This window comes from Scyliorhinus canicula, chromosome 19 (genome assembly GCF_902713615.1).
Source record: "Scyliorhinus canicula chromosome 19, sScyCan1.1, whole genome shotgun sequence".
Lineage (NCBI taxonomy): Eukaryota > Metazoa > Chordata > Chondrichthyes > Carcharhiniformes > Scyliorhinidae > Scyliorhinus > Scyliorhinus canicula.
This window is the reverse complement of record NC_052164.1, coordinates 7305233-7331551: the sequence shown is the minus strand read 5'-3', so window position 1 is coordinate 7331551 and position 26319 is coordinate 7305233. Positions and strand designations below refer to the sequence as shown.

At 44.4% G+C, this 26319-nt stretch overlaps 1 protein-coding gene across 1 annotated transcript in view; it reads right to left on the bottom strand.

Annotated features, from left to right (window-relative positions):
• Positions 1 to 26319, bottom strand: part of LOC119954499 (rho GTPase-activating protein 21-like) — a 296828-nt gene that overhangs the window by 218825 nt on the left and 51684 nt on the right. Inside the window, exons 3-4 of the mRNA XM_038779786.1 lie at positions 17600 to 17624; positions 7042 to 7134 (exon numbers count right to left, since the gene is read on the bottom strand). Of these exons, the coding sequence (XP_038635714.1) occupies positions 7042 to 7134; positions 17600 to 17624 (118 nt within the window). The remainder of the gene's footprint in view (positions 1 to 7041; positions 7135 to 17599; positions 17625 to 26319) is intronic.

The window sequence follows — 26319 nt, the reverse complement described above, 5'->3', positions numbered from 1 at the left end:
AGATAAGGCCATTTCAAATTTATCTGACAATTCCCTCAATTTGGTTTTCGGCACACTTTTCAAACTTTCTACAATTACATTGCCCACATCCAGGTAAGATCGAGCTAGATAAAGAGCCATTTTCTGCAGCCCTTTTACTTAAAATATCACGTTCTTAATTGGTTCCACTTCTTTCTCATTGTTGTTACCTTCAAAAGTCAACAATTCCCTACACCCAAGGAATTAAGCCTATTTCAGATCTCAGACGAGCCCCCAGTTTTCTCTGATGTTATCTGCGAGGGTATCCCCACTTGGAACACCGATTCGTGGACGTGGATAGTTTTGTTTTGGTGAGGAAACAAGTGAAACCTCAGTGAGAATAAATAGCTCAGTCGTCGGGTAACAATTCTTCAAGACTATGTATTAAGGTAAAGAAAAGACAAATACATACAATCCAGGCTACCTTACTCTCATGCAAGTTAAAATGTATGAGTTACTAAATACACCTAGAATTTAGAATAATTGCAGAATGAGGCCATGAGGCCCATAAAATCTGCACCAACCCTCCAAAAGAGTACTCTGTGCCCACTTCCCTGCCCTATCCCCATAACCTAATAACCTAACCTACACATCTTTGGACACCAAGGGCTAATACACCTAACTTACATGTCTTTGGACTGTGGGAGGAAACCGTAGCACCCAGACAAAGTCCATGCAGACACGGAGAGAACCTGCAAACTGCACACAGATAGACAGTCATCCAAGGCCGAAACTGAACTTGAGTTGTAGCGCAGTGAGGCAGCAGTGCTAACCACTATGCCACCCTTTGCACTCCTTGTTTGACAATATATCTATGAAATCTAAACTCTGTAAGACTTCACATTCCCTAACCAACATCCAAATTAAATATCCAGCTATGGTTACCACACAATACAGGGATTCCCAAATCTGGCCCAGTGAATAAATTTCAAACCTGTTGTTACAAAGATTTTCTGCACTGCCTCGGCTCTAAGATTTAGAAGCTTGTTTGCGATAAACTTGGACTTCAGGCTTGGTGGCTGGAAACTGGTCTGTCCACTTTCTGAGACTGCTAAATGGTAACTGCCTCCCTTCCTTTGAGAGGGTCTGGGCAATTATACCTTTGTTGTTCTTTTATTAACTTCTCTGATTAAACATTAACATATGTATATCTCAGGATTTTCACAATCATCTATAATCTGTTCTCCTCCATAAGGTATTCATACTTGATTATCTAAACTACCATTCTAAACTCGTTACCGGGAGCAACTCATACCAATTGCGTCCCTTTGAATACTACCTTGTGCTAACTCCAGGCAGATTCATTGCACCGAACTAGACAAATACAGAATAATTAGGGAAAGCCAGCATGGATTCTTGAGGAATAATCATGTTTAATTAACGTCCTGTAATTCTTTTGAAGAGGTAACAGGCAGGGTTGATGAGGGCAATGCTGTAGATGTGGTGTACATAGAAGTCCATTAAATGACTTTTGGAAGTCCAAAATGCATTTGATAAAGTGCCACACAACAACCTTATGAGCTAAATTCGAGCTCATGAAATAAAAGGGATGACAGCAACATGGATACAGAATTGGCTGAGTGATAGAAAACAGAGAAATGGTTAATGGATGTTTTTTAAGATTCATTTACAGGATGTGGGCATCACTAGTTAGTCCATCATTTTATTTCCCACTCCTGGATGCCCTTGAGAAGATGGCAGTTAGCTGCTTTGTTCTGCATGGTGTCAAGCTTCTTCAGTGTTGTTGGAACTGCACTCTTCCAGGCAAGTGGAGAGTACATCACTCTCCTGATTTGTGCCTTGGAGATGGTAGAAAGTCTTTGGGGAGTCAGGAGGTGAGATATTCGCCGCAGGACTTCTAGCCTTTGACCTGCTCTTATGGCCACAGTATTTATACGAGTAGTTCAATTCAGTTTCTGTTCAATGGCAACCCCCAGGATGCTTATAGTGGGGGATTCAGTGATAGTGATGCAATTGAATCTCTGTTGTTGGGAGATGGTCTCGGCCTGGCACTTATGTGGTACGAATGTTACTTGCCACTTGTCAGCCCAAGCCTGCATATTGTCCAGTCTTGCTGTATTTGGATATGGGCTTGCTTCAGAATACTGAGTCATTGTGAATGGTGCTGAACATTGTGCAATCATCAGCGAATGTCTCCACTTCTGATCTTATGATGGAAGGAAGGTCATTGACAGAGCAGCTGAAGATGGTTGGGCCAAGGACACTTCCCTGAAGAACCCCTGCACTGTTCTTCTGGAGCCGAGATGATTGATCTTATACCACCACAACCATCTTCCTTTGTGCTTTATGGTCTTCTCACTGGTTGTCCAAGTAAGCAGGCGTATTGCCTCTATGTCTGGGCTTCTCCTAAAGAGGTGAGCAGTTATCTCTGTAAGGTATTTACTGTGTCCTGCTGGGATCCATCTGCAGACATTGGAAGCTCTCATTGTAGTTGCAGGCCAGCTGAATGCAGAGGGAATGGAAGTCCTTGCTGCTGGTGAATTGGACTGGCCTGCCACTAGGTGCCTCGGATGAATTCAATGATGCCCTGGGGGAACCCATCAATGGCAGCAAAACTCAATGCTCTCTTTGCCTGTGAGGCCTCAAATGTCATGAAATTAACATATTGTCCATCTCTGACATATGGAATTTCAGTAATGCCTTTTAAAATTTGTTCATGGAAATTAACACCATTGGCAAGATCAGCATTTGTTGCCTTCATCTAATTGCCCTTGAGACGGATGTGGTGAGATGTTTTTTGAACCACTGCCTCCATGTGGTATAGCTACACCCACATTGCTATTGGGGAGGGAGTACCAGGATTTTCACCCAGTGAAGGAAAGATGATATAGCTCCAAGTCAAGGTAATCATGTGGCTTGGAGGGGTTCTTGCAGGTGGTGGTGTTTTGTGACTGATTTCTTTGTCCTCCTAGGTGGTAGAGGTTGCAGTTTTGGAAGATGCCATTGAACGACTCCTAATGAATTGCTGCAATGCATCTTTTAGGCAGAGAAGGACTGGTGTACAGCACTGGCGAGATATCAAAGTTGATCCATGGAAGGAACCAAGTTTAGCAGTTCAAGGCCACAGTAGTAACTTCAATGGCTACTGGCAGGACATGGCAACAGGCGCTGTGAGGTAACCAACATTGAGGGCACAGGTGTCTGGAGATTCGCAGCTTCCTGTGGCACTGAGTTTTGGTCATCTTCGGGGAGCTCCTTCCATGGTGGTAGACCTTCAATACGGAGGATTTGGCATCTGGGTCCTTCCTGCCCCTTGTTTCGCCCCATGACCTCCTGATGCCCAGGGCTCTGCCCTTCCTGAAGAGAGGGTTACCCATCATTTCCACTGAGGTCAAAATCTGAGATATGTGCCTCCATTGCCACCTGGTGCTTTCCTTGTACTCAGCTAGTTGCCAATTTGTCCTGAGTTGATTTGCCTCCTGATCCTCTGCCAGTGCAATACCAGAGGATGGCGACCCCTGAACTGTCCTAGTGCTTACTCCCCACCATCTGCACAATGCCAAGACAGCTGTTGCCTAATGATCAAGCCCCCCACTACTCTGTTCAAACTTTAACTCCTCCAGGCAATTCCCTAGGGTCGCCACAAATGGTTTTTTACTCTGCACACTTCTCCTTTAGCCTGGTCTTCCCCAGACAGCATGTGAATCCTATGTGCCCCTGTGAAACACTCAACTCCCTCTGCGAATGAGCTATTAGGTCTCTGAGCACCTTACTTGGCATAAATCTGAAATCAGGCAGGGATCACAATCCGACATGAACCCTGTCCTAGTAAATGTGGCTGGTGGCAGGAATGGCATTGCAAGCCCTGCTTGCCAGCCTAGGACTCCCCTTGGAACATAGGGTTTAGGAGCAGGAGAAGGCGATTCAGCCTGTTCCGCCATAGTCTCAACTCCACTTTGTCATCAAATCTGTCAAACTCTGCCATGAATAAATTCAATGACGCAGCCTCCACTGCTTTAGGGGGAAGAGAATTCCACACACTAACAAACCTTTGACAGAAAACAAATTCTCCCTATCTCCATCTTAAACAATAGACCTTTTAATATTAAACTATGTCCACTGGTTCTAGTATCTTCCACAAGTGGAAACATCCTTCTGGCGTCTTGGGGTCTTATACATTTCAATAAGTCACCTTTCATACTTCTAATCACCTTTCATTCTTCTAAATTCCAATTGCTATAGGCCCAACTTGTTCATAAGATAAACCCCTCTTCCCAGCAATGAGTCGAGAACCTTCTGTGTACTGCTTCTAACGCAAATATATATTTTCCCCACAGAGACAAAAACTGTATGCTATATTTCAAATGTGAAGGCCCATATAGCTACAGTAAAACTCCCCTACTTTTATATTCCATTCGCCTTGCAATAAATGCCAACATTCCATTTGCCTTCCCAATGAAATGAAATGAAAATCGCTTATTGTCACAAGTAGGCTTCAAATGAAGTTACTGTGAAAAGCCCCTAGTCGCCTGTTCGGGGAGGCTGGTATGGGAATTGAACCCGCGCTGTTGGCCTGCATTGGGCTGCTTTAAAAGCCAGCTATTTAGCCCTGTGCTAAACCAGCCCCCTAATCACTTGCTGTACCTACGTACTAGCAGGAGATCCCGATCCCTCTGTACCACTGAGTTCTGCAATCTAGCCTGTACTAGTATTATTGGGCCTTATCCACCTCAATTCCCACCTTCAGCGGTGTCCAAAACTTCAGCCACGAAAGACCAAGACCGCCTAAATAATAATCTATCTTTGATGTTACATTATTGTACAAGTCTATAACAGGAATCAAATCACAAATTCTATTTGGGGCGACACGGTGGTTAGCACTACTGCCTCACAGTGCCGAGGATCCAGATTCAATTCCGAACTCAGGTGATTTTGCATGTTCTCCCCGTGTCTGCGTGGGTTTCCTCCGGGTTCTCCTGGTTCCTTCCACAGTCCAAAAGATGTGCAGGTTAGGTGGATTGACCATGCTTAATTGTCCCTTAGTGTCCAATAGGTTCGGTGGGATTACAAGGATAGGATGGGGGCGTGGGCCTAGGTAGGGGTTCTTTCCATGGTATGCTCGAGTAAATTACCCGATTCAAGACTCAGTAATGTGATCATGCAGCTCTGAAGAAAAACTCATCCATTCCCTTTCCATACACTTAGTGCTGGACAACTTCAATATAATACTCTAAAGCTGTACAAATATATAGTACTTCAAAGAGGTTTTTTTTCTCCCACTTCTTTAAATTACTGGGCACAGTAACAAGGGTGCCAGCCCTTCATGGCTTGGCACAGGTGATCATTCTTCATGTTCAAGTTCAATGAACATGAGCAGGCTATTTGACTGTCGGAGACATGACAACTAAAGTTCTATCCTCACCCAATATCCAATTCCAGCCAATGATTGGATAAATACTTTGGCTTATTGTTCTCTAGCTCCTGCCCCCACCACCTACCCCCACTTCACCACCACCATGCCCAAGGGGAATGAAATCAATTTTAGCCTTTCCCTATCCAAACTCAAACTCCAAAGAACAACTATCTTAGCATAAATTAAGTCGAACCGAACAACTTCTGTATATTTCAGTACCAAGTGGGGTAGTCTATTAACCAGCAAGCAAAAACGGAAAAGCAAGGGAATATGGACAGCCAAGAAAAATATATAAACATTATTTCAGATATTGCAAATGTAATGTAGTTTCATTTTTAATGCCTTATATTGTAGTGAGTGTTCTTTTGAAAATAAAGGCAGCTTCTCAGAATATGGTGGGAATTTTCATAAGTAAATGCAGGTAAAGTGATTTAATGGATTCCACAAAATGCCATATTCAGTATATTGTTCTCGGTTTGGTTGTGCTAATTCAGATGTATTAAACCATCTTAAATAGAAAAGATTAGCACTTAAATGGATTGTGTCAAACAGTAAGAAGTTAACATCTTATCACTGCAAAGGTGTTAACAAATATTCAGGTCATAAGATGTCACTGATACAAATGCAATCAATAGAGGGCTTACACACACATTATGGCCATCAAATGTCAAAGATGGCCGAACAGACAAAGAGACAAAGAATTAGTCTCTGTACCCCTGGCAAAAGAGAAGAAATCAGGCAACACTGCCTTTCTTGTTTACTATACAATTGGAATAGATTCATGGAATGGTTAGAGCACAGAAGATGGCCATTTAGCCCATTGTATTTGTGTTGGCTCTCTGCAAGAGCAACTCAGCCAGTCCCACTCGCCTGACTTTGCCCCATCACCTCTTCAGATAATTTCGCAATTCTGTTTTGATGGTCTCAATAGAATCTGCCTCAACCACATGGTTCAGGGAATGCATTCCAGATCCTAATCACTCACTATCACAGTACGTTTGCCCTCATGTCATCATTGCTTATTTTGCCAATAATCTTACATTAGTGACCTCTAGTGTTTGGCCCTTCCGCCAATGGGAACAGTTTCTCCCTATCTATTCTGTGCAGAACATTGTATGAAGTGTGCACATGTCGACACAAGGATAGGACAGGATTGGATTCACCTCATGTAACCAACAAAAAGTCAAGCCTCATACACAACCATTTAAGTGTTATACGAGTGAGTACTTGCATGTAAACAATGAGAGTATATGGGCAGCACGGTGGCAAAGTGGTTAGCACTGCTGCCTCACGGCGCCGAGGTGTCAGGTTCGATCCCGGCTCTGGGTCACTGTCCGTGTGGAGTATGCACATTCTCCCCATGTTTGCGTGGGTTTCGCCCCCACAACCCAAAGATGTGCAGGGTAGGTGGATTGGCCACGCTAAATTGCCCCTTAATTGGAAAAAATGAATTGGGTACACTAAATTTATTTTTAAAAAAACAGAATGTACATCAGAAAAAATGGTATAAAGTCAATGTTAAACCTTCAGTGTATGGTCTAACAGTGGGTGATGAGCGGAATTTGCCAGCTTCATAAAGTGAAATCAACTTTGGCTTAATCCTATCGAGCGGGGACAAAGATTCACTGTGACTCAGAAGTTCATATTACCTGTACATAGACCGGCTTGATATGCTGCTCCTCCTTCCTTTACACTTTTAACAAAGATGGTATCCATAGGCTCTGTGCGACTTTTCTGATGGCCTGTGAAGTAAAACAAAATCAATTTGTAAAGTCATACTATTAGGGAAACCCTTCATAAGGGCTCCATACAAAAAAACTGGAATGCACCTTCAGCTGAACTTTAATCTGCCATCGAGATGTGTCGAGACTCTGGCTGAATTTATTCCCATCCTTCAGTGTCATTAGAATATGAGGGGACAACTGCACATTTTATATTTGAGGGTCATGTCAGAATCAGATGACAGAACTACTGTGGTACAGGTGGAATCCAAGCCATAAAAATTCACAAAAATATTTTGAGTCCTCTTTGGGTGCCTGTCCTTGGCAGGGTACTGGTACACCCCACAGCTGACTGAACAGGTTTCCTTCACCAAATTTTGAATGCAGAGCATAGCAGGTGGTCCTTTCTTCCAAAGCTCAAACAAGAAAAATGGCAGGAAATATATTTTTATGTGTGGGAACACTTTATGCCACAGGCCCCATGTCCCAGATAAAGATTTTGGCAATGAAAATGGAAGTAATGGGCGGTAATTAGGGAAGTAATATTGGATTGAGAAGATACATTAACACAAAACTGCCTTGAGATCTTTGCTGAAATATATACTCCATACTTTTTCCATTTCTATTTCAAATCTATGATACAGAGCAATTGTCCTTTATTTCCAGTTTGCTGTGACTTAAAACTTTTACTCATGTCATGTGATATTTATCACTGTTTTGAAAATGTGTTAATTGTTGCCCTGGATTTTGCAGCAGTTTTGACAGGGATCTGACCTGCAACCTTAATAGATATGAGAAGAAATTACTTTTCTCAAGGGGCGAGAATCTGTGCAATTCACTATCCTAGAGTACAGTAGATGCCGGGCATTGAATAAATTTGAGAGGATAAACAGATTAATTAGCAATGGGTTGAAGGGTTATGGAGAACAGGCAGGAAAATGGAGTTGAGGCCGAGTTCAGCCATGATCGTACTGAATGACGGAGCGGGCTCGAGGGGCTGAATTGCCACCTCCTGCTCCTAGTTCTCATGTTCTTGATTAATGTGGAAGTCCTGAAGTTGCAGTCTGCCACTCACTGATTCTACTATTCAGGCCCTCCATAACTGCCAAAGCTAGAAAATCAGTTATGTGGCAGTTATGTCCCTTTTCTCCTCAATCATTGTTACAAATCGCACCCTGTTCAATTAGTCCAACTGCTTTTTAAATTGTGATCTATCTAACAGTTGCTGAACAACTGATGCAGCCCTGAAAAATATTCTTATATTTGCAAAGTGCGATTCAATACATCTGTTGTAATTAATAACTAGATTTATTAAACTAAATTTGAATTATTTTTGAAATTTACTTCATGATATTTGTGCTTCAACCTTCGCACAGAATTCACAGAAACAGAATGCATACAGGACAAGACTTAGTACTATTCTCCCGTCTTCTCCCCGTATCTCTGCCCATTCTTCCTTTTCAAATATTAATCCAATCCCCTTTTGAATGCCAGGCAGTGCATTCCAAACCTTGCCCACTCACTGTGTAAAAATATTTTCCTCATGTCACTGTTGCCAATCTGTATCCTACCGTTCCTTCTCCTGATCCCTGGAACCATTCATGAATCTTTCCTGCACACTTTCCAATCCCTTCATATCTTTCTTAAAACCCACCGACCAGGACCGAGGCAATAATCCTGCTCAGGCAAGTTCAACATGACCTCCTTGCTCTTGTAGTTTCTGCCCTTATTAACAAAGCCAAGAATACGGCATGCTTTACTAACTGCTCTCTCAACTTGCCCTGCCATCCTCAATGACTTATGCACCTATTAATCCAGGTCGCTCCTGCTCCTGCATCCACTTTAGAGCAATGCCCTTTATTTCACATTGCCTCGCCATGTTCTTCCTAACAAAATGAATCACTTCACATTTTTCCACATTGAACTTCATCTGCCACTCGTTTGTGCACTCATCAACTTAGACCATAATACAGCGGAGCAGAATTAGGCCACTCAGCCCATCGAGTCTGCTCCACCATTCAATCATGGCTGATATTTTTCTCATCCCCATTCTTCCCATAACCCCTGAACCCCTTATTAATCAAGAACATATCTATCTCTGTCATTTTTAAAGACACTCAGTGATTTGGCCTCCACAGCCTTCTGCAGCAAGAGTTCCACAGATTCACCACCCTCTGGCTGAAGAAATTCCTCCTCATCTCTGTTTTAAAAGATTGTCCCTTTAGTCTGAGGTTGTGCTTGTTGGTTCTAGTTTTTCCTACAAATGGAAACATCCTCTCCACGTCCACTCTATCCAGGCCTCACAGTATCCTGTAAGGTTTCAATAAGATCCCTCCTCATCCTTCTAAACTCCATCGAGTACAGACCCAGAGTCATCAACTTCTCCTCATACGACAAGCTCTTCATTCCAAAGATCATTCTTGTGAACCTCCTCTGGACCCTTTCCAAGACCAGAACATCCTTCCTTGGATACAGGGCCCAAAATTGCTCACAATACTCCAAACTTGTGAATGTCCTTTTGTAGTTCTTCACTATCCTCTTCACAGTCCACCATGGTTCCAGGTTTCATATCGTCTGCAAAATTTGAGATTTTACCCTGGACACCAAGGTCTAGGTCATTGATATGTATATATCAGGAATAAGAGGCCCAACACTGACACCTGAAACACTCAGTACAGGACTTTCTCCAGCCTGAAAAACATCCATTAACCACAACACTCCATTTCCTGTCACTAAGCCAGCTTCCGTTTTTTTTTTAAATTTGTTTTTATTCAAAATTTTACAAACCACTACAGAAAGAAAACAACAAAAAACATAATAATAAAGAAAAGCGAATTAACAACTTAACAAAGCAAGGTGGGGTTTCTGCCCTTTACAAATAAAATCTACCCCCCCCCCCCCCCCCCCTTTGCTGCTGCTGACCTCCACTTAAAGTTCCGCGAGAAAGTCAAGGAACGGTTGCCACCATCTGGAGAACCCCTGCAAGGACCCTCTTTTTTTTTATAAATTTAGATTACCCAATTATTTTTTCCAATTAAGGGGCAAGTTAGTGTGGCCAATCCACCTACTCTGCACATTTTTGGGTTGTGGGGCGAAACCCACGCAGACACGGGGAGAATGTGCAAACTCCACACGGATAGTGACCCAGAGCCGGGATCGAACCTGGGACCTCAGCGCCGTGAGGCGGTTGTGCTAACCACTAGGCCACCGTGCTGCCCTTGCAAGGACCCTCTTAAGGCAAACTTTATTCTTTCCAAACTTAGAAACCCAGCCATGTCACTGACCCAAGTCCCCACACTTGGGGGTTTTGCATCCCTCCACATTAACAAGAGCCGTCTCTGGGCTACCAAGGAGGCAAAGGCCAGGACTCCAGCCTCTTTCGACTCCTGCACTCCCGGATCTTTTGACACCCCAAATATCGTTATCCCCCAGCTCAGATTTACCCGAGTGTCCAAGACCTTGGACATAGCCTTTGCAAAGCCTCTCCAAAATTCTGTAAGTGCCGGGCATGCCCAGAACATATGGACATGGTTTGCTGGGCTCCCTGAACACCTCACACACCTGTCCTCCACCCCAAAGACCTTGCTCATTCTCGCAACTGTCATATGCGCCCAGTGCACTATCTTAAACTGAACCAGTCTGAGCCTGGCACAAGATGAGGAGGAATTGACCCTGCCCAGGGCTTCTGCCCACAGAACCCCATCCAGCTCCTCACCCAACTCCTCCTCCCACTTGCCCTTCAGCTCTTACACCGAGGCCTCCTGCAGCTCCTGGTATATGTCCGATACCTTTCCGTCCCCTACCCACACGCCCAAGACCACCCTGTCCTGTATCCTCCGGGCCAGTAGCAGTGGAAATTCCCCCACCTGCTTCCTCACGAAAACCCGGACCTGCAGGTACCTAAAGGTATTCCCCGGGGGCAACCCAAATTTCTCTTCCAGCGCCCTCAGGCTAGCAAAAGTCCCGTCAATAAACAAGTCCCCCATCCTTTTAATACCCGCTCTGTGCCAGACTAAGCCAGCTTCCTATCCATGGTGCTACTGTCCCTTTTATTCCATGAGCTATAACATTGCTCCACAAGTCTATTATGAGGCACTGTATCATGTGACTTTTGGAAGTCCATGTACACCACATCAACATCACTGCTCTTATCAATTCTCTCCCTACTTCTTCAAAAAATTACAGGAAGTTCGTTCAACACAATTTTACCGCAACAAATCCATGCTGGTTTTCCTTAATTAATGTGCATTTGTCTACATGACTATTAATTTTGCCCTGAATTATTGTTCCTAGATGTTTTAGCACTAACAAAGTTAAAACGACTGCAATTGTTGGGCTTATCTTTTACACCCATTTTTGAAGGTGGGTACAATATTTGCAGTTATCTGGTCCTTTGGCCTGGTGTCTAAGGAACATAGAACATAGAACAGTACAGCACAGAACAGGCCCTTCGGCCCTCGATGTTGTGCCGAGGAATGATCACCCTACTCAAACCCACGTATCCACCCTATACCCGTAACCCAACAACCCCATCCTTAACCTTACTTTTTAGGACACTACGGGCAATTTAGCATGGCCAATCCACCTAACCCGCACATCTTTGGACTGTGGGAGGAAACCGGAGCACCCGGAGGAAACCCACGCATACACGGGGAGGACGTACAGACTCCACACAGACAGTGACCCAGCCGGGAATTGAACCTGGGATCCTGGAGCTGTGAAGCATTTATGCTAACCACCATGCTACCGTGCTGCCCCACGGTATATTGGAATATTGCAAAATTATGGCCCATGCCTCTGAAATTTCCACCCTTACTTCCCTCCATATCCTTGGATGCATCTCATCCAGTCTGAAATTTCCACCCGCACTTTGCTCCATATATCCTTGGATGAATCTCATCCAGTCTGAAATTTCCACCCTCACTTCACTCCATATCCACGGTAGCACAGTGGTTAGCACTGTGGTTTCATAGCGCCAGTGTCCCGGCTGGGTCACTGTCTGTGCGGAGTCTGCACGTTCTCCCCGTGTCTGCATGGGTTTCCTCCAGGTGCTCCGGTTTCCTCCCACTAGTGCCGAAAGACGTGCTGTTAGGTAATTTGGAGATTCTGAATTCTCCCTCTGTGCACCAAAACAGGGCCGGAATGTGGCGACTAGGGGCTTTTCACAGTAACTTCATTGCAATGTAAGCTTACTTGTGACAATAAAGATTATTATCCTTGGATGCATCTTATTAATTTTTAATATAGGCAGCCTAACCAATACCTCCCTCCTCCTTACCCGTTTTAAATCCTTCTAGTTTACTACTAATTACCTCTCTTTCACGGTCACGCAGGTAGAATCTTCTTTCTTGGTAAAGCTAGATGTAAAAATTCATTTAATACATCAGCTAATCCGCCTGCCTCGATGCATAAACCCCTTTTTGATCCCTTTTGACTCCTCCTTTTACTATTTATATGTCAACAGTTGAGTTATGAATTTCCTTTTACATTAGCTATCAGTCTCTTTTCATACTCTCTTTTCTTCTCCCATTTCCTTTTTCACTTTCCCTCTGAACCTTTTTATATTAAGCCTCATTCTCAATGTATTTTCTATCTGACATCTGTCAGAAGCACACTTCTCTTTTTCATCTTAATCCCTATATCTTTTGTCATCCAAGGCGCGCTGGATTCATTTACCGTCTTTCTCCTTTGAGGGAATATACCCTGTGCCCGAAATGTCTCTTCTTTGAAGAGATATTTCATTGTTCAGCTACTATTTTTCCTACCAACCTTTGCATCCAATTTATTCAACAGAAATCCATTCTCACCCCACTCAAGTTGGCTTTCCTCCAGTTAATTACTCTTACTCTAGATTGGCCATTGTTCTTTTCCATAGTCAACCGAAACCTGATGATACAATGAGTACTTTCCCCTAAATGTTCTCCTATTGATGTCTGATCTACTTGGCCCACCTCATTCCCCTGAATCAGGTCTAGCAGTGCCTTCCTTCTCATTAGGCTGGAAACATACTGCTGTAGAAAACTTTCATGAATACATTCCAGGAACTCTTGTCCCTCTCTGCCCTTTCTACTACTACTATTCCAGTCTATATCAGCCAATAACGGATTCAGAATGGAATCCCTTGTGCTCCATGCCGTGCATAAATTTGCACATCTATCCTAATGCCAGCGCAAACCAGAAGCGACAGTTCAGGGAGGAGAACAGTCTCCCAAACGGGAATTCAGCCCCATATTTCCAAGTCAACCTGCACCATTAACCAAACTCCGTGCATTCATAACATGACCATAAATCCTGAATTACACTTTATTACTTTCTTCCTTTAGTCTGTCCCCACCTACTATTTCTTACTTTAGTCCTTTCTATCTCTCCAGTGTTCTGTGCACCTTGGTATTATTATTAATAATAACTTATTGTCACAAGTAGGCTTCAATGAAGTTACTGTGAAAAGCTCCTAGTCGCCACATTCTGGCGCCTGTTCGGGGAGGCCGGTATGGGAATTGAACCCACGCTGCTGACCTTGTTCTGCATTACAGGCCAGCTGTTTAGCCCACTGTGCTAAACCAGCCCCAATATTATCTTCTTGCTCCCACACTCCTGCCAAGTTAGTTTAACCACTCCCCAATAGCACTAGTAAATTGTCCTGCAATAAACTCAGACCCAGTTCTATTTCCATGCAACCTATTCAGCCAGTATAGGGTCTATCTCCCCAGCCTGTCCCAAATGTCTAAACTCCCTCCCTCCAATACTATCTTTCCGGTCACATACTCATCTGCTTAATCCTTCTATTTTTATGTTCACTTGTGTGTGGCACTGGGAGTAATCCAAACCTTACTACTTTGAAGTCCTGCTTGCTAATTTCCTACCTAGTTCCTCAAATTCTGGCTGCAGGGCCACATCCCTCTTTCTGACTAGGCTATTTGTACAAATGTGTATCACAACTGCTGGTTGTTCACCCTTCCCCCAGGATGCTCTGCAGTTAGAAATATCCTTGACCCTGGTATCAGGCGGAAACTCACCACCTTGGATTCAGGTCTGTGGTCACTGAAATGCCAGTCTATTTGCCAAACTATCATCTATCACCTATCATCACTGTTGCTCTTTCAATCTTCCTCATACAGCTGAGCCACCCTTGGCACCATGGACTTGGCTCTGGCTACACGCCCTAGGTGAACTATCACTCTCATCATTATTTAGATCCGAATACAGGTTGGAAGTGGGATGCACTTAGGAGACTCCTGCACTACCTGCCTTTTTATACGCACCTACCTGGTAGTCTCCTATTCCCTTTCTCCCTTGGGAAGACAACATCCATAAACATGCCACCACAAAGCTCTCGACCTCATGGATGCTCCGCCATGATGCCAGCGGCTGCTCTGGTTCCGACACTCAAGAGTTCAAGCTGCTTCAACTGATGACACCTCCTGCATAAGTGGTTATCCAGGACATGGAAAATGTCCTGGAGTTTCATAGCATAGAACATGAAGTTGGAGCAGCACTGCTTTTCCTCTGTTAGTTAATAACCTCGCTACTGACAACAAGGCTTGATATTAATAAACCTTACTAATACTGAAAAGCCCTAGCAATAACCCATCGACCACCTAAAACATTCACTCCCTCCACCACTGACACACAGTGGCCATATTGAGTACCATCTACAAGATAGCACTGCAGCGCCTCACCAGAGCTCCTTCAACAGCACATTCCAAACCCATAACCTCTACCACCTAGCAGGACATGGGCAGCAGGTACATGGAAACACCACCATCTGCAGGTTCGCCACCAAGCCACACACCATCCTAACTTGAACTATACTGCCGTTCCTTCACTGTCGCTGGGTCAAAATCCTGGAACTCCCTTCCTATCAGCGCTGTTGGTGTTCCTACTATGCTTAGACCGCAATTGTTCAAGAAGGCAGCACATCACCATCTTCTCAGGGCTATTAGGGGTGGGCAATAAATGCTGACCTAACCAGTGATGCCCACATTCCAGGAATTAATAAAAAAATACACCTTACTAGTAGTAATTATTCCCTAGTTTAAATAAGATAATGGAAAATACTCATCAGCCACTCAGTTACCTGCTTCCCTATGATATCACGGCCAGGATTCTCCCCTACCCAGTGGGGCGGGGGGTCCCGGCAGGACGGAGCAGCCGGCGGCTCCCGCTCCGCCAGCCGGTGCGAACGGCCTTTGGCGCCCCGCCAGCTGGGGCTGAAAGGCCTTCGCCGGCCAGCGGAAGTCCGCGCATGCGCCAGTGCGTCAGCGGCTGCATGCGCAGGAGAGGGGGTCTCTTTTGCTGGCATCATGGAAGAAAAAGAGTGCCCCCATGGCGCAGGCCCGCCCGCCGATCGGTGGGCCCCGATCGCGGGCCAGGCCACCGAGATCGCGCCCCCCCCCCTCCCCACGCCGCCAATCCTGTCGAATCCTGAGGTGTTTTAAACCATGCCGGCGGGAAAGGCCTGTCAGCGGCAGGACTTTGGCCCATCGCAGACCGGAGAATCGCCCCGGGCGGCCCGCCGACTGGCGCGGCGCAATTCCCGCCCCCGCCGAATCTCGGGGAGGAGAATTTGGCACACGGCAGGGGTGGGATTGACGCCAGGGTGGGGTTCTTCCGCCCCACATCTCTATTTCCATTCTGAATACGGCTCTGACCAGCGACTACTCCTGTTGCCGTTTTATCTCCCAAAGTCTCCCTGGTTGAAGTCTCATGCTCCCCTTACTGATTTACTTCCCAAAGTCTCGCAGGCTGAAGTTACACGTTCCCACTTACTGCTATATCTCCCGAAGTCTCCCTGATTGAAGTCGCACGCTACCCCTTACTGCTTTATCACCCCAAGTCTCCCATGTCCCAATGTTTATTGGGCTTTATAGACATTTTTTTTTTTTTTTTTATAAAGTGATTGGATTTTAGTGCTTTCCATTTGCTGTTTGGCTGTGAGAATACTTTAATGTGATTGGCTGTTCGGATAGCTTGATGATATCACTACAGCTTCACAGTGGGAATCCCCATTAAAAAATACTCCCAATTAATTTTAGCTATCATTGATTTTTATAAAAGCCCATCTGGTTCACTAATATCCTTTCGGGAAGGAAATCTGACTGGTGTGGCAAAGAACATAGGAACTAGGAGCAGAAGTAGACCGTCCGGCCCTTCGAGCCTGCTCCGCCATTCGATAAGATCATGGCTGATCTATTCGTGGTCTCAGAACCACTTACCCGCATTCTCGCCATATCCTGTAATTCCTATATTTTTCAAAAAAACATCTACCCTATCTTTAAATATATTCAATGAAGTAGCGTCTACTACTCCTTTCGGTAGGGAATTCCATACTTGAACCACCCTCTGAGTGAAGAAGTTCCTCCTTGATTCAGTCCTAAATCTGCTCCCCCTAATCTTGAAGCTATGCCCTCTTGTCCTACTTTCACCTACCAGTGGAAACATCCTTTATACTTCTATCTTATCCATTCCCTTCAAAGTTTTGTGTTTCTATTAGATCCCCCCTCAACCTTCTGAATTCCAGTGAATATAATCCCAATCTACTCAGCCTCTCCTCATACGATAACCCCCTGAACTCCGGTCAGCCTAGTGAACCTCCTCTGCACCCCCTCTAGTGCTAGCACATCCTTTCTCAAGTGTGGAGACCAAAATTGCACACAGTACTCCAGATGTGGCCTCACCAGCACCTTGTACAACTGCAACATTACCTCTCTACTTTTAAACTCAATCCCCTTCGCAACGAAGGACAACATTCCATTTGCCTTCCTAATTACTTGTTGCACCTGCAGGCCAACCGTCTGTGACTCATGCACAAGTACACCCAGGTCCCTCTGCATAGCAGCATGCTGCAGCTTTATACAGAACAGACTGGTCTGTTTACATTAGAGCTGTATACACAAATGTAAACACAGTTATAGACTAATCTTTTTGTCAAGTCATAGAGACATTATGGCACAAAAGGAGGTCATTTGGTGCATTGAGACCGTGCCGGCTCACGGAAGAGCAATCCAGTCAGTACTATTCCCCTGATTAATCTCCATAGTCCAGAGTTTTCTTCTCTTAAATTCTATTCCCCTCAAGTGTCCAATTGTCTTTTGAAATCATCCATCGTTTTTGCTTCCACCACCCTCATAGAAGAAAATTCCAGATCATTACCACATGTTGTGAAAAAATGTTCTCCCTCACAATCCCCTGCATTGCTTTCTCAAACCTTAAATCTGTGTCTCGTAGACCTTCTGCCATGAATGAATTGGAATAGCTTTTCTTAGTTCACCGAATGTAATACCATGAAACAGATTATGTTAATCTACTTCCACGACAGACACAGACAGGGAACTCTTAATCAAGCTCAAAATTCACACTTTTTAAAAAATGAACAAAACAGCCCCATTGTCTACTTTCCCTAGCTAGAATTGATGAGTATCTTCTCCCACACCATGGCACACTGATTTTATGCAAATATATTTTGTAAACATTAATAAAGACTCACCTCTTCCATTTCCATTTTCTTCATCCTACAAAAGAATCAAAATAAATGTAGTTAAGTATAACTGTTTTAATTCTTTGATTGTGACAATTTGATTGAGCAATGTAGTTACACCACCTTTGAATGGATGCTCTTGGTGAATTGCTATTAATTCCTCTCAATCTACTACAGACTTCACAATCAATAAAATGGAAAATTCAACGTAGATTGAAGGAGAAAACCCTTTAATATGGCAAAATATGTACTTCTTTTAAATATTCCTACTTAGCTGAAAGTTTTTGATTGGTCAACAAATGAATTGTATCATAACTGCACTGAGTTTAGCTCAACACATCTGCTGGAGATTCTCCGTCGGTGGATCCTCCTTCTCGCAGGCAGCGCACCCACACCCGCATGTTTCCTGACGGCATGGGGTGGCCCACAATGGGAAACCCCATTGGTTGGCTGCAAGAACGGAAAATCTTGCTGCCGGTGAGGGAGCACCGCATAGGTCTGATGTGTCAGATTGTACAAATGGAGAAATTAGGCATGTGTATAGCAAAGGCAGAGTAGTATTAATGGGGGATTTTAACTTGTACAGAGATTGGGAGAGGCAGACAAGCACCTGTTTTTAAGGTAGTGAATTTCTGGAATGGGCTAGTTTCCTGCAGCAATATGTTCTAGATGCAACAAGAAGACAGGCAATAGTGATCACAACATGATTGAATTTAGTGTAGCGTTTGAAAGTGAAAACCATGCTTCAGACACTAGAATTTTAGATTTAGGTAAGGCTGACTTTAATGGGATGAGACTGAGACTGTCCACAGTAAACTGGGAAGATCTGTTCATGGGCCAAACGATTGAGGATCAGTGGAGAATATTTTTTTTTTAAATATTTAACGAGATTTTACGCAGAGGGTGGTGGGTGCCTGGAATGCCTTGCCAGCAGAGGTGGTAGAGGCAGGCACGATAGCATCATTTAAGATGCATCTGGACAGATATATGAACGGGTGGAGAACAGAGAGAAGTAGACGTTTGAAAATAGGCAACAGGTTTAGATAAAGGATCTGGATCGGCGCAGGCTGAGAGGGCCGAAGGGCCTGTTCCTGTGCTGTAATTTTCTTTGTTCTTTGAGAGGAAAAGGCTCCACTTTACAAAAAAAATCAACCACGAAATCGAATTTGAAATCACACTCCAATTGGACTAGTTCAGGTTCATTTGATTAATTTTCACAATATGTTCAATTTAGACTTTTGGCTTAGCCTTTACCATTGCTGTGCATCTTATTCTATATTCCTCACCAGCATAACAGGAACAAATCAATGAAGCCTCACAATGATAAAATGTCTGTTTGTAAACTGGAGGCAGCATACTGCAGCTTTCTGAAAGTGACAATTCTGTCTGATCCCTGTTGTTTTGCTGTTTCTTGTGCCACTGGATTATCAGTCCAGACCTTATTTTTTTTACTTTTGTCAGTGGGATGAGCTAGCTCTCCCAGTCTTCTCCTCTTCCTCCTCCTTATTTTGACAATTGTTTTGCGAATTCTTGTGTGTTTATATTGAGGCTTGACAGTTTCTGATTTGGTGCTGGTCTACACCTTGTGCTCGGAGATCTGCGGAGTCTCAGGTGGATCCTGAGGTGCTGGTGCGTCATCACTGGGACACAATCTGACTAAAGGGACGATCCTTTAAAACAGAGATGAGGAGGAATTTCTTCAGCAGAGAGTGGTGAATCTGTGAAACTTTGCCACAGAAGGCTGTGCAGGCTAAATCACTAAGTGTCTTTAAGACAGAGATGGATAGGTTCTTGATTAATAAGGGGATCAGGGGTTATGGGGAGAAGGCAGGAGAATGGGGATGAGGAAAATATCAGCCATGGTTGAATGACAGGGCAAACTTGAAGGGCCGAGTAGCCTAATTCTGCTCCTGTGTCTTATGGTGTCCACACCCACTTCTGTGGCCTCAACGGGAAGTAGGAGCGTCTCGCTTTCCGGTACCTGGTGGAAGTTAGATCTACAGCAACAGGTGCTGCCCCTTCTTGGCTCGCTGGAGCATCGCTCAATGGCTCTTCACTCGAAATAACGATGCTGACACTCTCTGGTCATGACGATCCAGCCATTGGGTCATCGTGATCTTGTTCGAGAATATATGATTGATCCGTTGAGCTACAAATCGAGATAGTCATCAGCTCCTCCGCTGTTTCATTCCCGTAATCGTCAATCTGTTCAACATTAGAATTGCTATCACCGTATGCATCATCAATGTCTTCCCACTCATCCTCAGTGTCCTCGAGGATCAGGGAGTCGGCGATCGGAAGTCAGTTCAGAAGCCTGAAACGATTCACCGAGTACCTCTGGAGCACGCTTCTCTAAAATTGGGATGATGTTGTCTGTTTCGAGCTTGTTCAGTGGCTGATCCTCCGAGCAACTGCAAACTCAGTTTTTATTTTGGAATGCGCCATCTCAGAGCTTCCGCTCTTCCCAGTGTCCAGCGCAGTCTGGGCATCCTCCAGTACCACCCTTTCATTCCTTCCAAACCACCGGAGTAGTGCTTCTTGGGCCTTCTCATTAAGCCTGCCCTTGCTCCTGCAAAAAAGATCTACAAGCAGTTCATACTGGTCTTCAACTATCTCACCTTCCACGCCATTACTTCCCGCATCCTCTTTGAAGTCATCATATATATATATATTATATCCATAATGTGGAGATGCTGACATTGGATTGGAGCAAGCACAATAATAAGTTCTACAATACCAGGTTAAAGTCCAACAGGTTTGTTTCAAATCACAAGCTTTCAGAGCGCAGTTGAATGAAGAGGTGGGTCCCAGAAACACATATATAGACAAAGTCAATGATGCAAGCCAAAACTTTGAATGCGAGTCTTTGCAGGTAATTAAGTCTATCGAGGTTGAGACAGAGTGACTGAAGAGAAGGATAATCACAGGGTAAAGAGGTGTGAATTGTCTCAAGCCAGGACAGTTGGTAGGATTTCGCACGCCCAGGCCAGATGGTGGGGGGTGAACATAATGCGACATGAATGCAAGGTCCCGGTTGAGGCCGTACTCATGTGTGCGGAACTTGGCTACCAGTTTCTGTTCGACAATTCTGTTTTGTCGCTTGTCCTGAAGGCCGCCGTGGAGAACACTTTCCCGAAGATCAGAGGCTGAATACCCTTGACTGCTGAAGTGTTCCCCGACTGGAGGGGAACATTCCTGCCTCGGGACATACCCCACATGCTGCAGGAAAGGATGTCCTGAGGCGTGGTACATTGGCAAGATCATGCAGACACTGTGACAGCGGATGAACGGACATCGCGCGACAATCGTCAGTCTCCTCTCCACACCGGGTATGTTTACCCCATGATCCTTGGGGAATACAAGCTTCCCCAATGGGGTGGGGGGCAATCATCAGCAGTGCAAACTGTATAAATAAAGCTGGCCAAAGAGGGAACCAGTAATGAACTATGGTACTGTTTGAATATTGTGAATAAAGTTACTTTCTGTTTGACTCTACAAACTCGTGCTGGATTCTTCGAGGCCATCACAAAAGCCCCCTTACAGCGCCGCCGAACCCCCCCCCCCCCCCCCCCCCCACTTTCCAGGATCCCCACCCGTCAATCCCCCACCCCAACCCTCCTTACCTGTCCTGCACCCTCCTGTCATGGGCATGACCCCCCTCGTACCCTGACCCACAGCAGTACAACCCAGTCACTCTTGCACTGCCACCCTGGCAGTGCTCCTGCCAGTTTGGCAGTGCCAAGGTACCAGCTGGCCAGTGCCAAGATGCCAGCATCTCAGGAGGGTCAGGGAGCCATCTAGCACTATCCCTTGCCACCCAGGGGCCTCCGATGGACCGGGAGACACACCGGGTGTCGTTCCACCTGGTCCACTTTGTGTGGACTAGTACTGAATGGCGCCTGGCTGTGGCATCGCTGGGGAGGCTGGGAGATCCCAGGTAACCTTACCCAAGTAGGTTTAAAGCCTATTTAGGTGCTCACTGTTTGGTCATGCCACTTTTTGGCAGGATTTGTATCCCATGCGGCATAATGGCTACCGGGATGTCTGTGGAAGGCCTCTCCCGGGATCTCGCTGGAGTGCAATGCAGAAGGTAAACTGCGCCCTGTTTTTAGACCACCACCCTCCCTCCAGACAGGAGAAACATATTTCCTGCATCTCTTGTCGAACCCTGTAAGAATTTTTATTTTTCAATGAGATTGCCTCTCTGAAACTCTAGAAAATATAGTCTCCTGAATCTCAATAGGACAATCCCGCCATCCTAAGAATCAGTCTGGTGAACCTGCATTGCATTACATCCATGGAAAATATATCCTTCCTTTGGTAAGGAGACCAAAACTATACACAATACTCGGTGTGGTCTCAGCAAGGCTGTATACAATCGCAGCAAGACAGCTCCAGTACTCAAATCTCCTTGCACTAAAGGTCAACATACCATTTGCCTCAGTTTTGAGTCATCAGCTTAGAAACATTACATTTGGTCCTCATATCCAAATCATTGATATAGATCGTGAATAGCTGGGGCTCAAGCACTGATCCTTGTGGTGCCCTATTAGTCACAGGGTTCCAGCGTGAGAATGACCCATTTATTCCTACTCTGTTTTCTATTTGATAACCAATTCTCAATCTATGTCACCATTTAACTCAAATCCCATGTCTTCCAATTTGTTTACTAACCTGTTAATATTAATTATTGCTACAATAATAATGATATTAATAAATAATTAACAATTACCATTAATAAGCAGATTAAACTGAAGAAAACTTTTTTAATAATTAATTTGATCGGCAAATACATTTGTAAATTAGCACTGAAATTCACTGATAAATTCCAATCTCTCTCTCTTCTATTTCCAAGATATTAAACTAAATTTAGCACTAAGTGCTGCAGCTGGTTATTTCTGTGGAATTCTCAACTCAGTTTCAGAGGCATGAGGTCACCAGGCTGGATGCTAGGGATAAGGACCAACGCCCTTCACAGAAGCCCAAGTACGGTTTGCATGTTTCAGATAAATTTGATGACCCTCTGAGTGGAACAAAGTAACTATGGCAGAAATCTTTGAGAAAAATCTTCCAAAAATATAATTGGGGTGAAGAGATAATTCATTGTGAATTTAATACCCCTTTCATTTATTTAGGATTGTATTGAAACACAACTCAAGGGAATTCAACTCTAAATATACAGAAATGCTCCCTTTCCACTACTGGTGGCATTCTGGACAGTTTAGTGCAGAAATCAAAGTAAAGCTTTCAAGCGTGGATATATATGGATAATTACATGAGACTCCACGCAAGATGAAGTGCTACTTACGAGAAGGTATTGTAAGAGTATCACAAGAAAAGCCTGAGAAAATCACAGACAATGCCTGAAAGCAAATTAAGACAAATAAAAGCAAAGTCATGTCTCATTATAAAACTCCAATTCCACTAGTTAAACTGTAGCAAGGGAAAATTAGTCCATGTATCCCTCTCATGTAACTGGGACCCAGTTCATGTAACTGGGTTGAAAAGTAGTCTACGAATAGATAACCCAATTCTTCAAATTAGGAAATAATGCATGATGCGTAGGTGGGGGCTTCATAAAATACAATGGAAAAAGTTATGGAAGAAATGAAACAACAGAGAAGAATTGAAGGAGCTAATAATAATGTTATTAGTGTCACAAGTAGGCTTACATTAACACTGCAATGAAGGGGGCAGCACGGTGGTGCAGTGGTTAGCACTGCTGCCTACGGCGCCAAGGTCCCAGGTTCGATCCTGGCTCTGGATCACTGTCCGTGTGGAGTTTACACATTCTCCCTGTGTTTGCGTAGGTTTCGCCACCACAACCAGAAATTTAGACCGAAGTATCAAGGAATGTACACATCACCAAATACTAAGTGCAACTGTGAATATTGCTTGTATTCAATAACAAATTTATTCAGTCCTCATTAACACTACACCCTGTCTGCTTCATCCGATGCCAATGCTTATGTAGTTACATTGTATATCTTGTGTTGCCCTATTATGTATTCTCATGTATTTTCTTGAATTCTGTTCAATTCCCTTTTCTTCCCATGTACTGAATGATCTGTTGAGCTGCTTGCAGAAAAATACTTTTCACTGTACCTCGGTACACGTGACAATAAACAAATCCAATCCAATCCAATCCAGTTTCAAAGGATGAAAAGGATGATAATTGCCTTAGATTCAAAAGATACACTTGCTGGCCAAGCCAGTGGGTGCCAGCTGAGGGACTGCAGCAATTTCTTGACCCAAAATGTTTCATTTCCTTGAGAAATCAACTAAAATAATGATGTTCTCTTATAAGGATTGAGAACAAGAGAACTAAAAATAATGAATTTGCATTTAAAATATTGCCAAATGTGATTTTTCTTTGTAGAAGCTCACCTATGCATTGATCTATAAATCCTTGGAGTGGCAATCACCGGCAGATTGCCCCTCCAGAGTGACTTCACTGGAATTCCAAAGCCCCAGTCTCGCCCGACATTGCTGACTCAGGCCGGGTGAGAAAGGAACAGTGAAACTCCCACAGCAAAGTGAAAAAGGAATGCAACGAAGGAGGATACCCCCACTTTTCACGGCAGTAGCTGCCGTAAAGTAGGTGGGTTTAAAGGGACCATTGAAAGGGAGGAGGTAATCAAATGGGGTGTGGGAGTTCCGACACTAGGAGTGTTTGGGTCGGGGGGGGGGGGGGGTGGTGGTGGAGCATGTGTGTTTGGGGTTCCCATGTAGGGCTTGGTCTGGATCTTCAAAATTGTTGCTCCGAAGTTAAAAGTGCTTTTTCTCCATCTAACTTTTTCAGAGTAACTATAAGGGTAAAACCATTCAAAGTTAGTTTTGTTGGATGGTTCCCAGCCCAGCAAAATTGTCAATGGAAAGTTAGCCCTTCTGGACAATTGCCAGGTACCCTTACATAGGATCCTCCAAGAGAGATTCCCCATTGCACGTTTAGGGTATCCCCCAAATCCAACGCTGGAGAGCAAGGGAGTTATGGCTCAGTAAGAACTTGGATTCAGGCATACACCACCAGTCCACAAACTTTACTTCCCTTATAATTTTTAAATTATGTTTTGCTATCAGCATTCCCTATCCCTGGCTGAATGAAATTTCCCTGTCAGGCTATACCATTCCACCATCTGGCCCAGTTAAACAGTATGGTGGTGGAGATGTGACTCATATCATGTCTTCATCTGTCCCCTTATTCCTCTGGCACTTTTTATCCTCGCTTCAGCATCACTCCTTGTTCCACCTCTGACTGAAAGTGCACTTTTATATCAATTTAATGTTGCTATTTCACCAGTTACTATGCAATTTCATTTTCGGGCCACTAGGTTGCTCTACAGGCTCGGTTTCTTCACAATCTATTCATTAATGAACCATTTGCCAGTAACATATTATTGTTGGTAAAGTCAGAATTCAATCATGTGATTCAAATGATAGCTTTTCTTTGTTTATAACCAGATCACTTGACATACATATAGACTGTAGCCACACATGTTATCAAAGTAAAAATACTGTAATGTTTTCATTATTAGTGAAAAAGACAGTGAGCGAATTCAACTAAATGGGAACAAAGTCCCGCCTGCACGTTTAGCCGCGTGTTTCCTGACGTTCGGAGGGCTGAGAAACACATGGCTATAAAACGCCACTCGCATTAAATAAGGGGCCTTCAGCAGGGAATGCTCGACCAAGGAGTTCTGCTCGCTGAAACTCCTCAGGTAGTGAGAGATCGGGACATGACCCAAACGCACCCCCCCCCCCCCCCCCCCCAATGGGCGGATCCCTACCCCTCCCCGCCAAACAGTTGCACAGGACACCCCCAGCCCGATGGCTCCGGTGCAAAAAAATGCCAGTTGAGCACCTTGGCAGTAAATCTCGCGAGGCATTGCAAGCTGGGTAGATCCCGGGACTAGGGTCTCCCGGCTTTTATCGGCTTTATGCAAGCTGCTTTTCGGGCACTGTGTGGCTGTTGGATTACGCCCAGTATCTTTTTCACAGAACTGCCATACACTGATGAGACACTAATAGTGGCAGGAAGCAGTGAACACAATAGGCACTATGTAACAAAACTTTAAACAATGGGGACCATCTAAATGCTTAAGATTCCAGTGACATTCCTGCTCATGTCAGCAGAGATACAGAACAGTGGCGAACAAAATCCTCATTTATATTGGTTGAGCGGAAATAGCAAATCTACAACAACCTGCATTGATATAGGACCATAAACATAGAAAAAACAATTCAAAGAAATATAATCAGACAACAATGAATGCCTATCCAAAGCAGCGGATTTAGAAGATGTGAGAAAATACTTGATCAAAGAGGTGACTTTTGAGCAGAATGTGCAGAGGATGGCGTACAGAAGCTAAAAGAAAGAATTCCAGAACAAAGATTCCAAATGGCTGAAGGTGCAGCTGCCCGTCGGGAGATGTAAAAAGCCAGTTGGAAAACAGAGACTTCTGCCATGGGGTGTATGCTTGAAGTGACTCACAATATGGAGGGGGGGCCATGAAATATTTAAAAACAAGGATAAGAATCTTACGTTTGGATTCTGGATTTAGATCAGCAGGGGGGGGGGGGGGGGGGGGGGGGGTGATGAGGAGAGGAGCGGGGGGGAGGAAGAGCAAGAGAGAGAGAGCGGGGGGGAGAGAGAGAGAGAGAGCGGGGGAGGAGGAGAGAGAGACAGGGGGGGGGAGAGAGAGACAGGGGGGGGGGAGAGAGAGACAGGG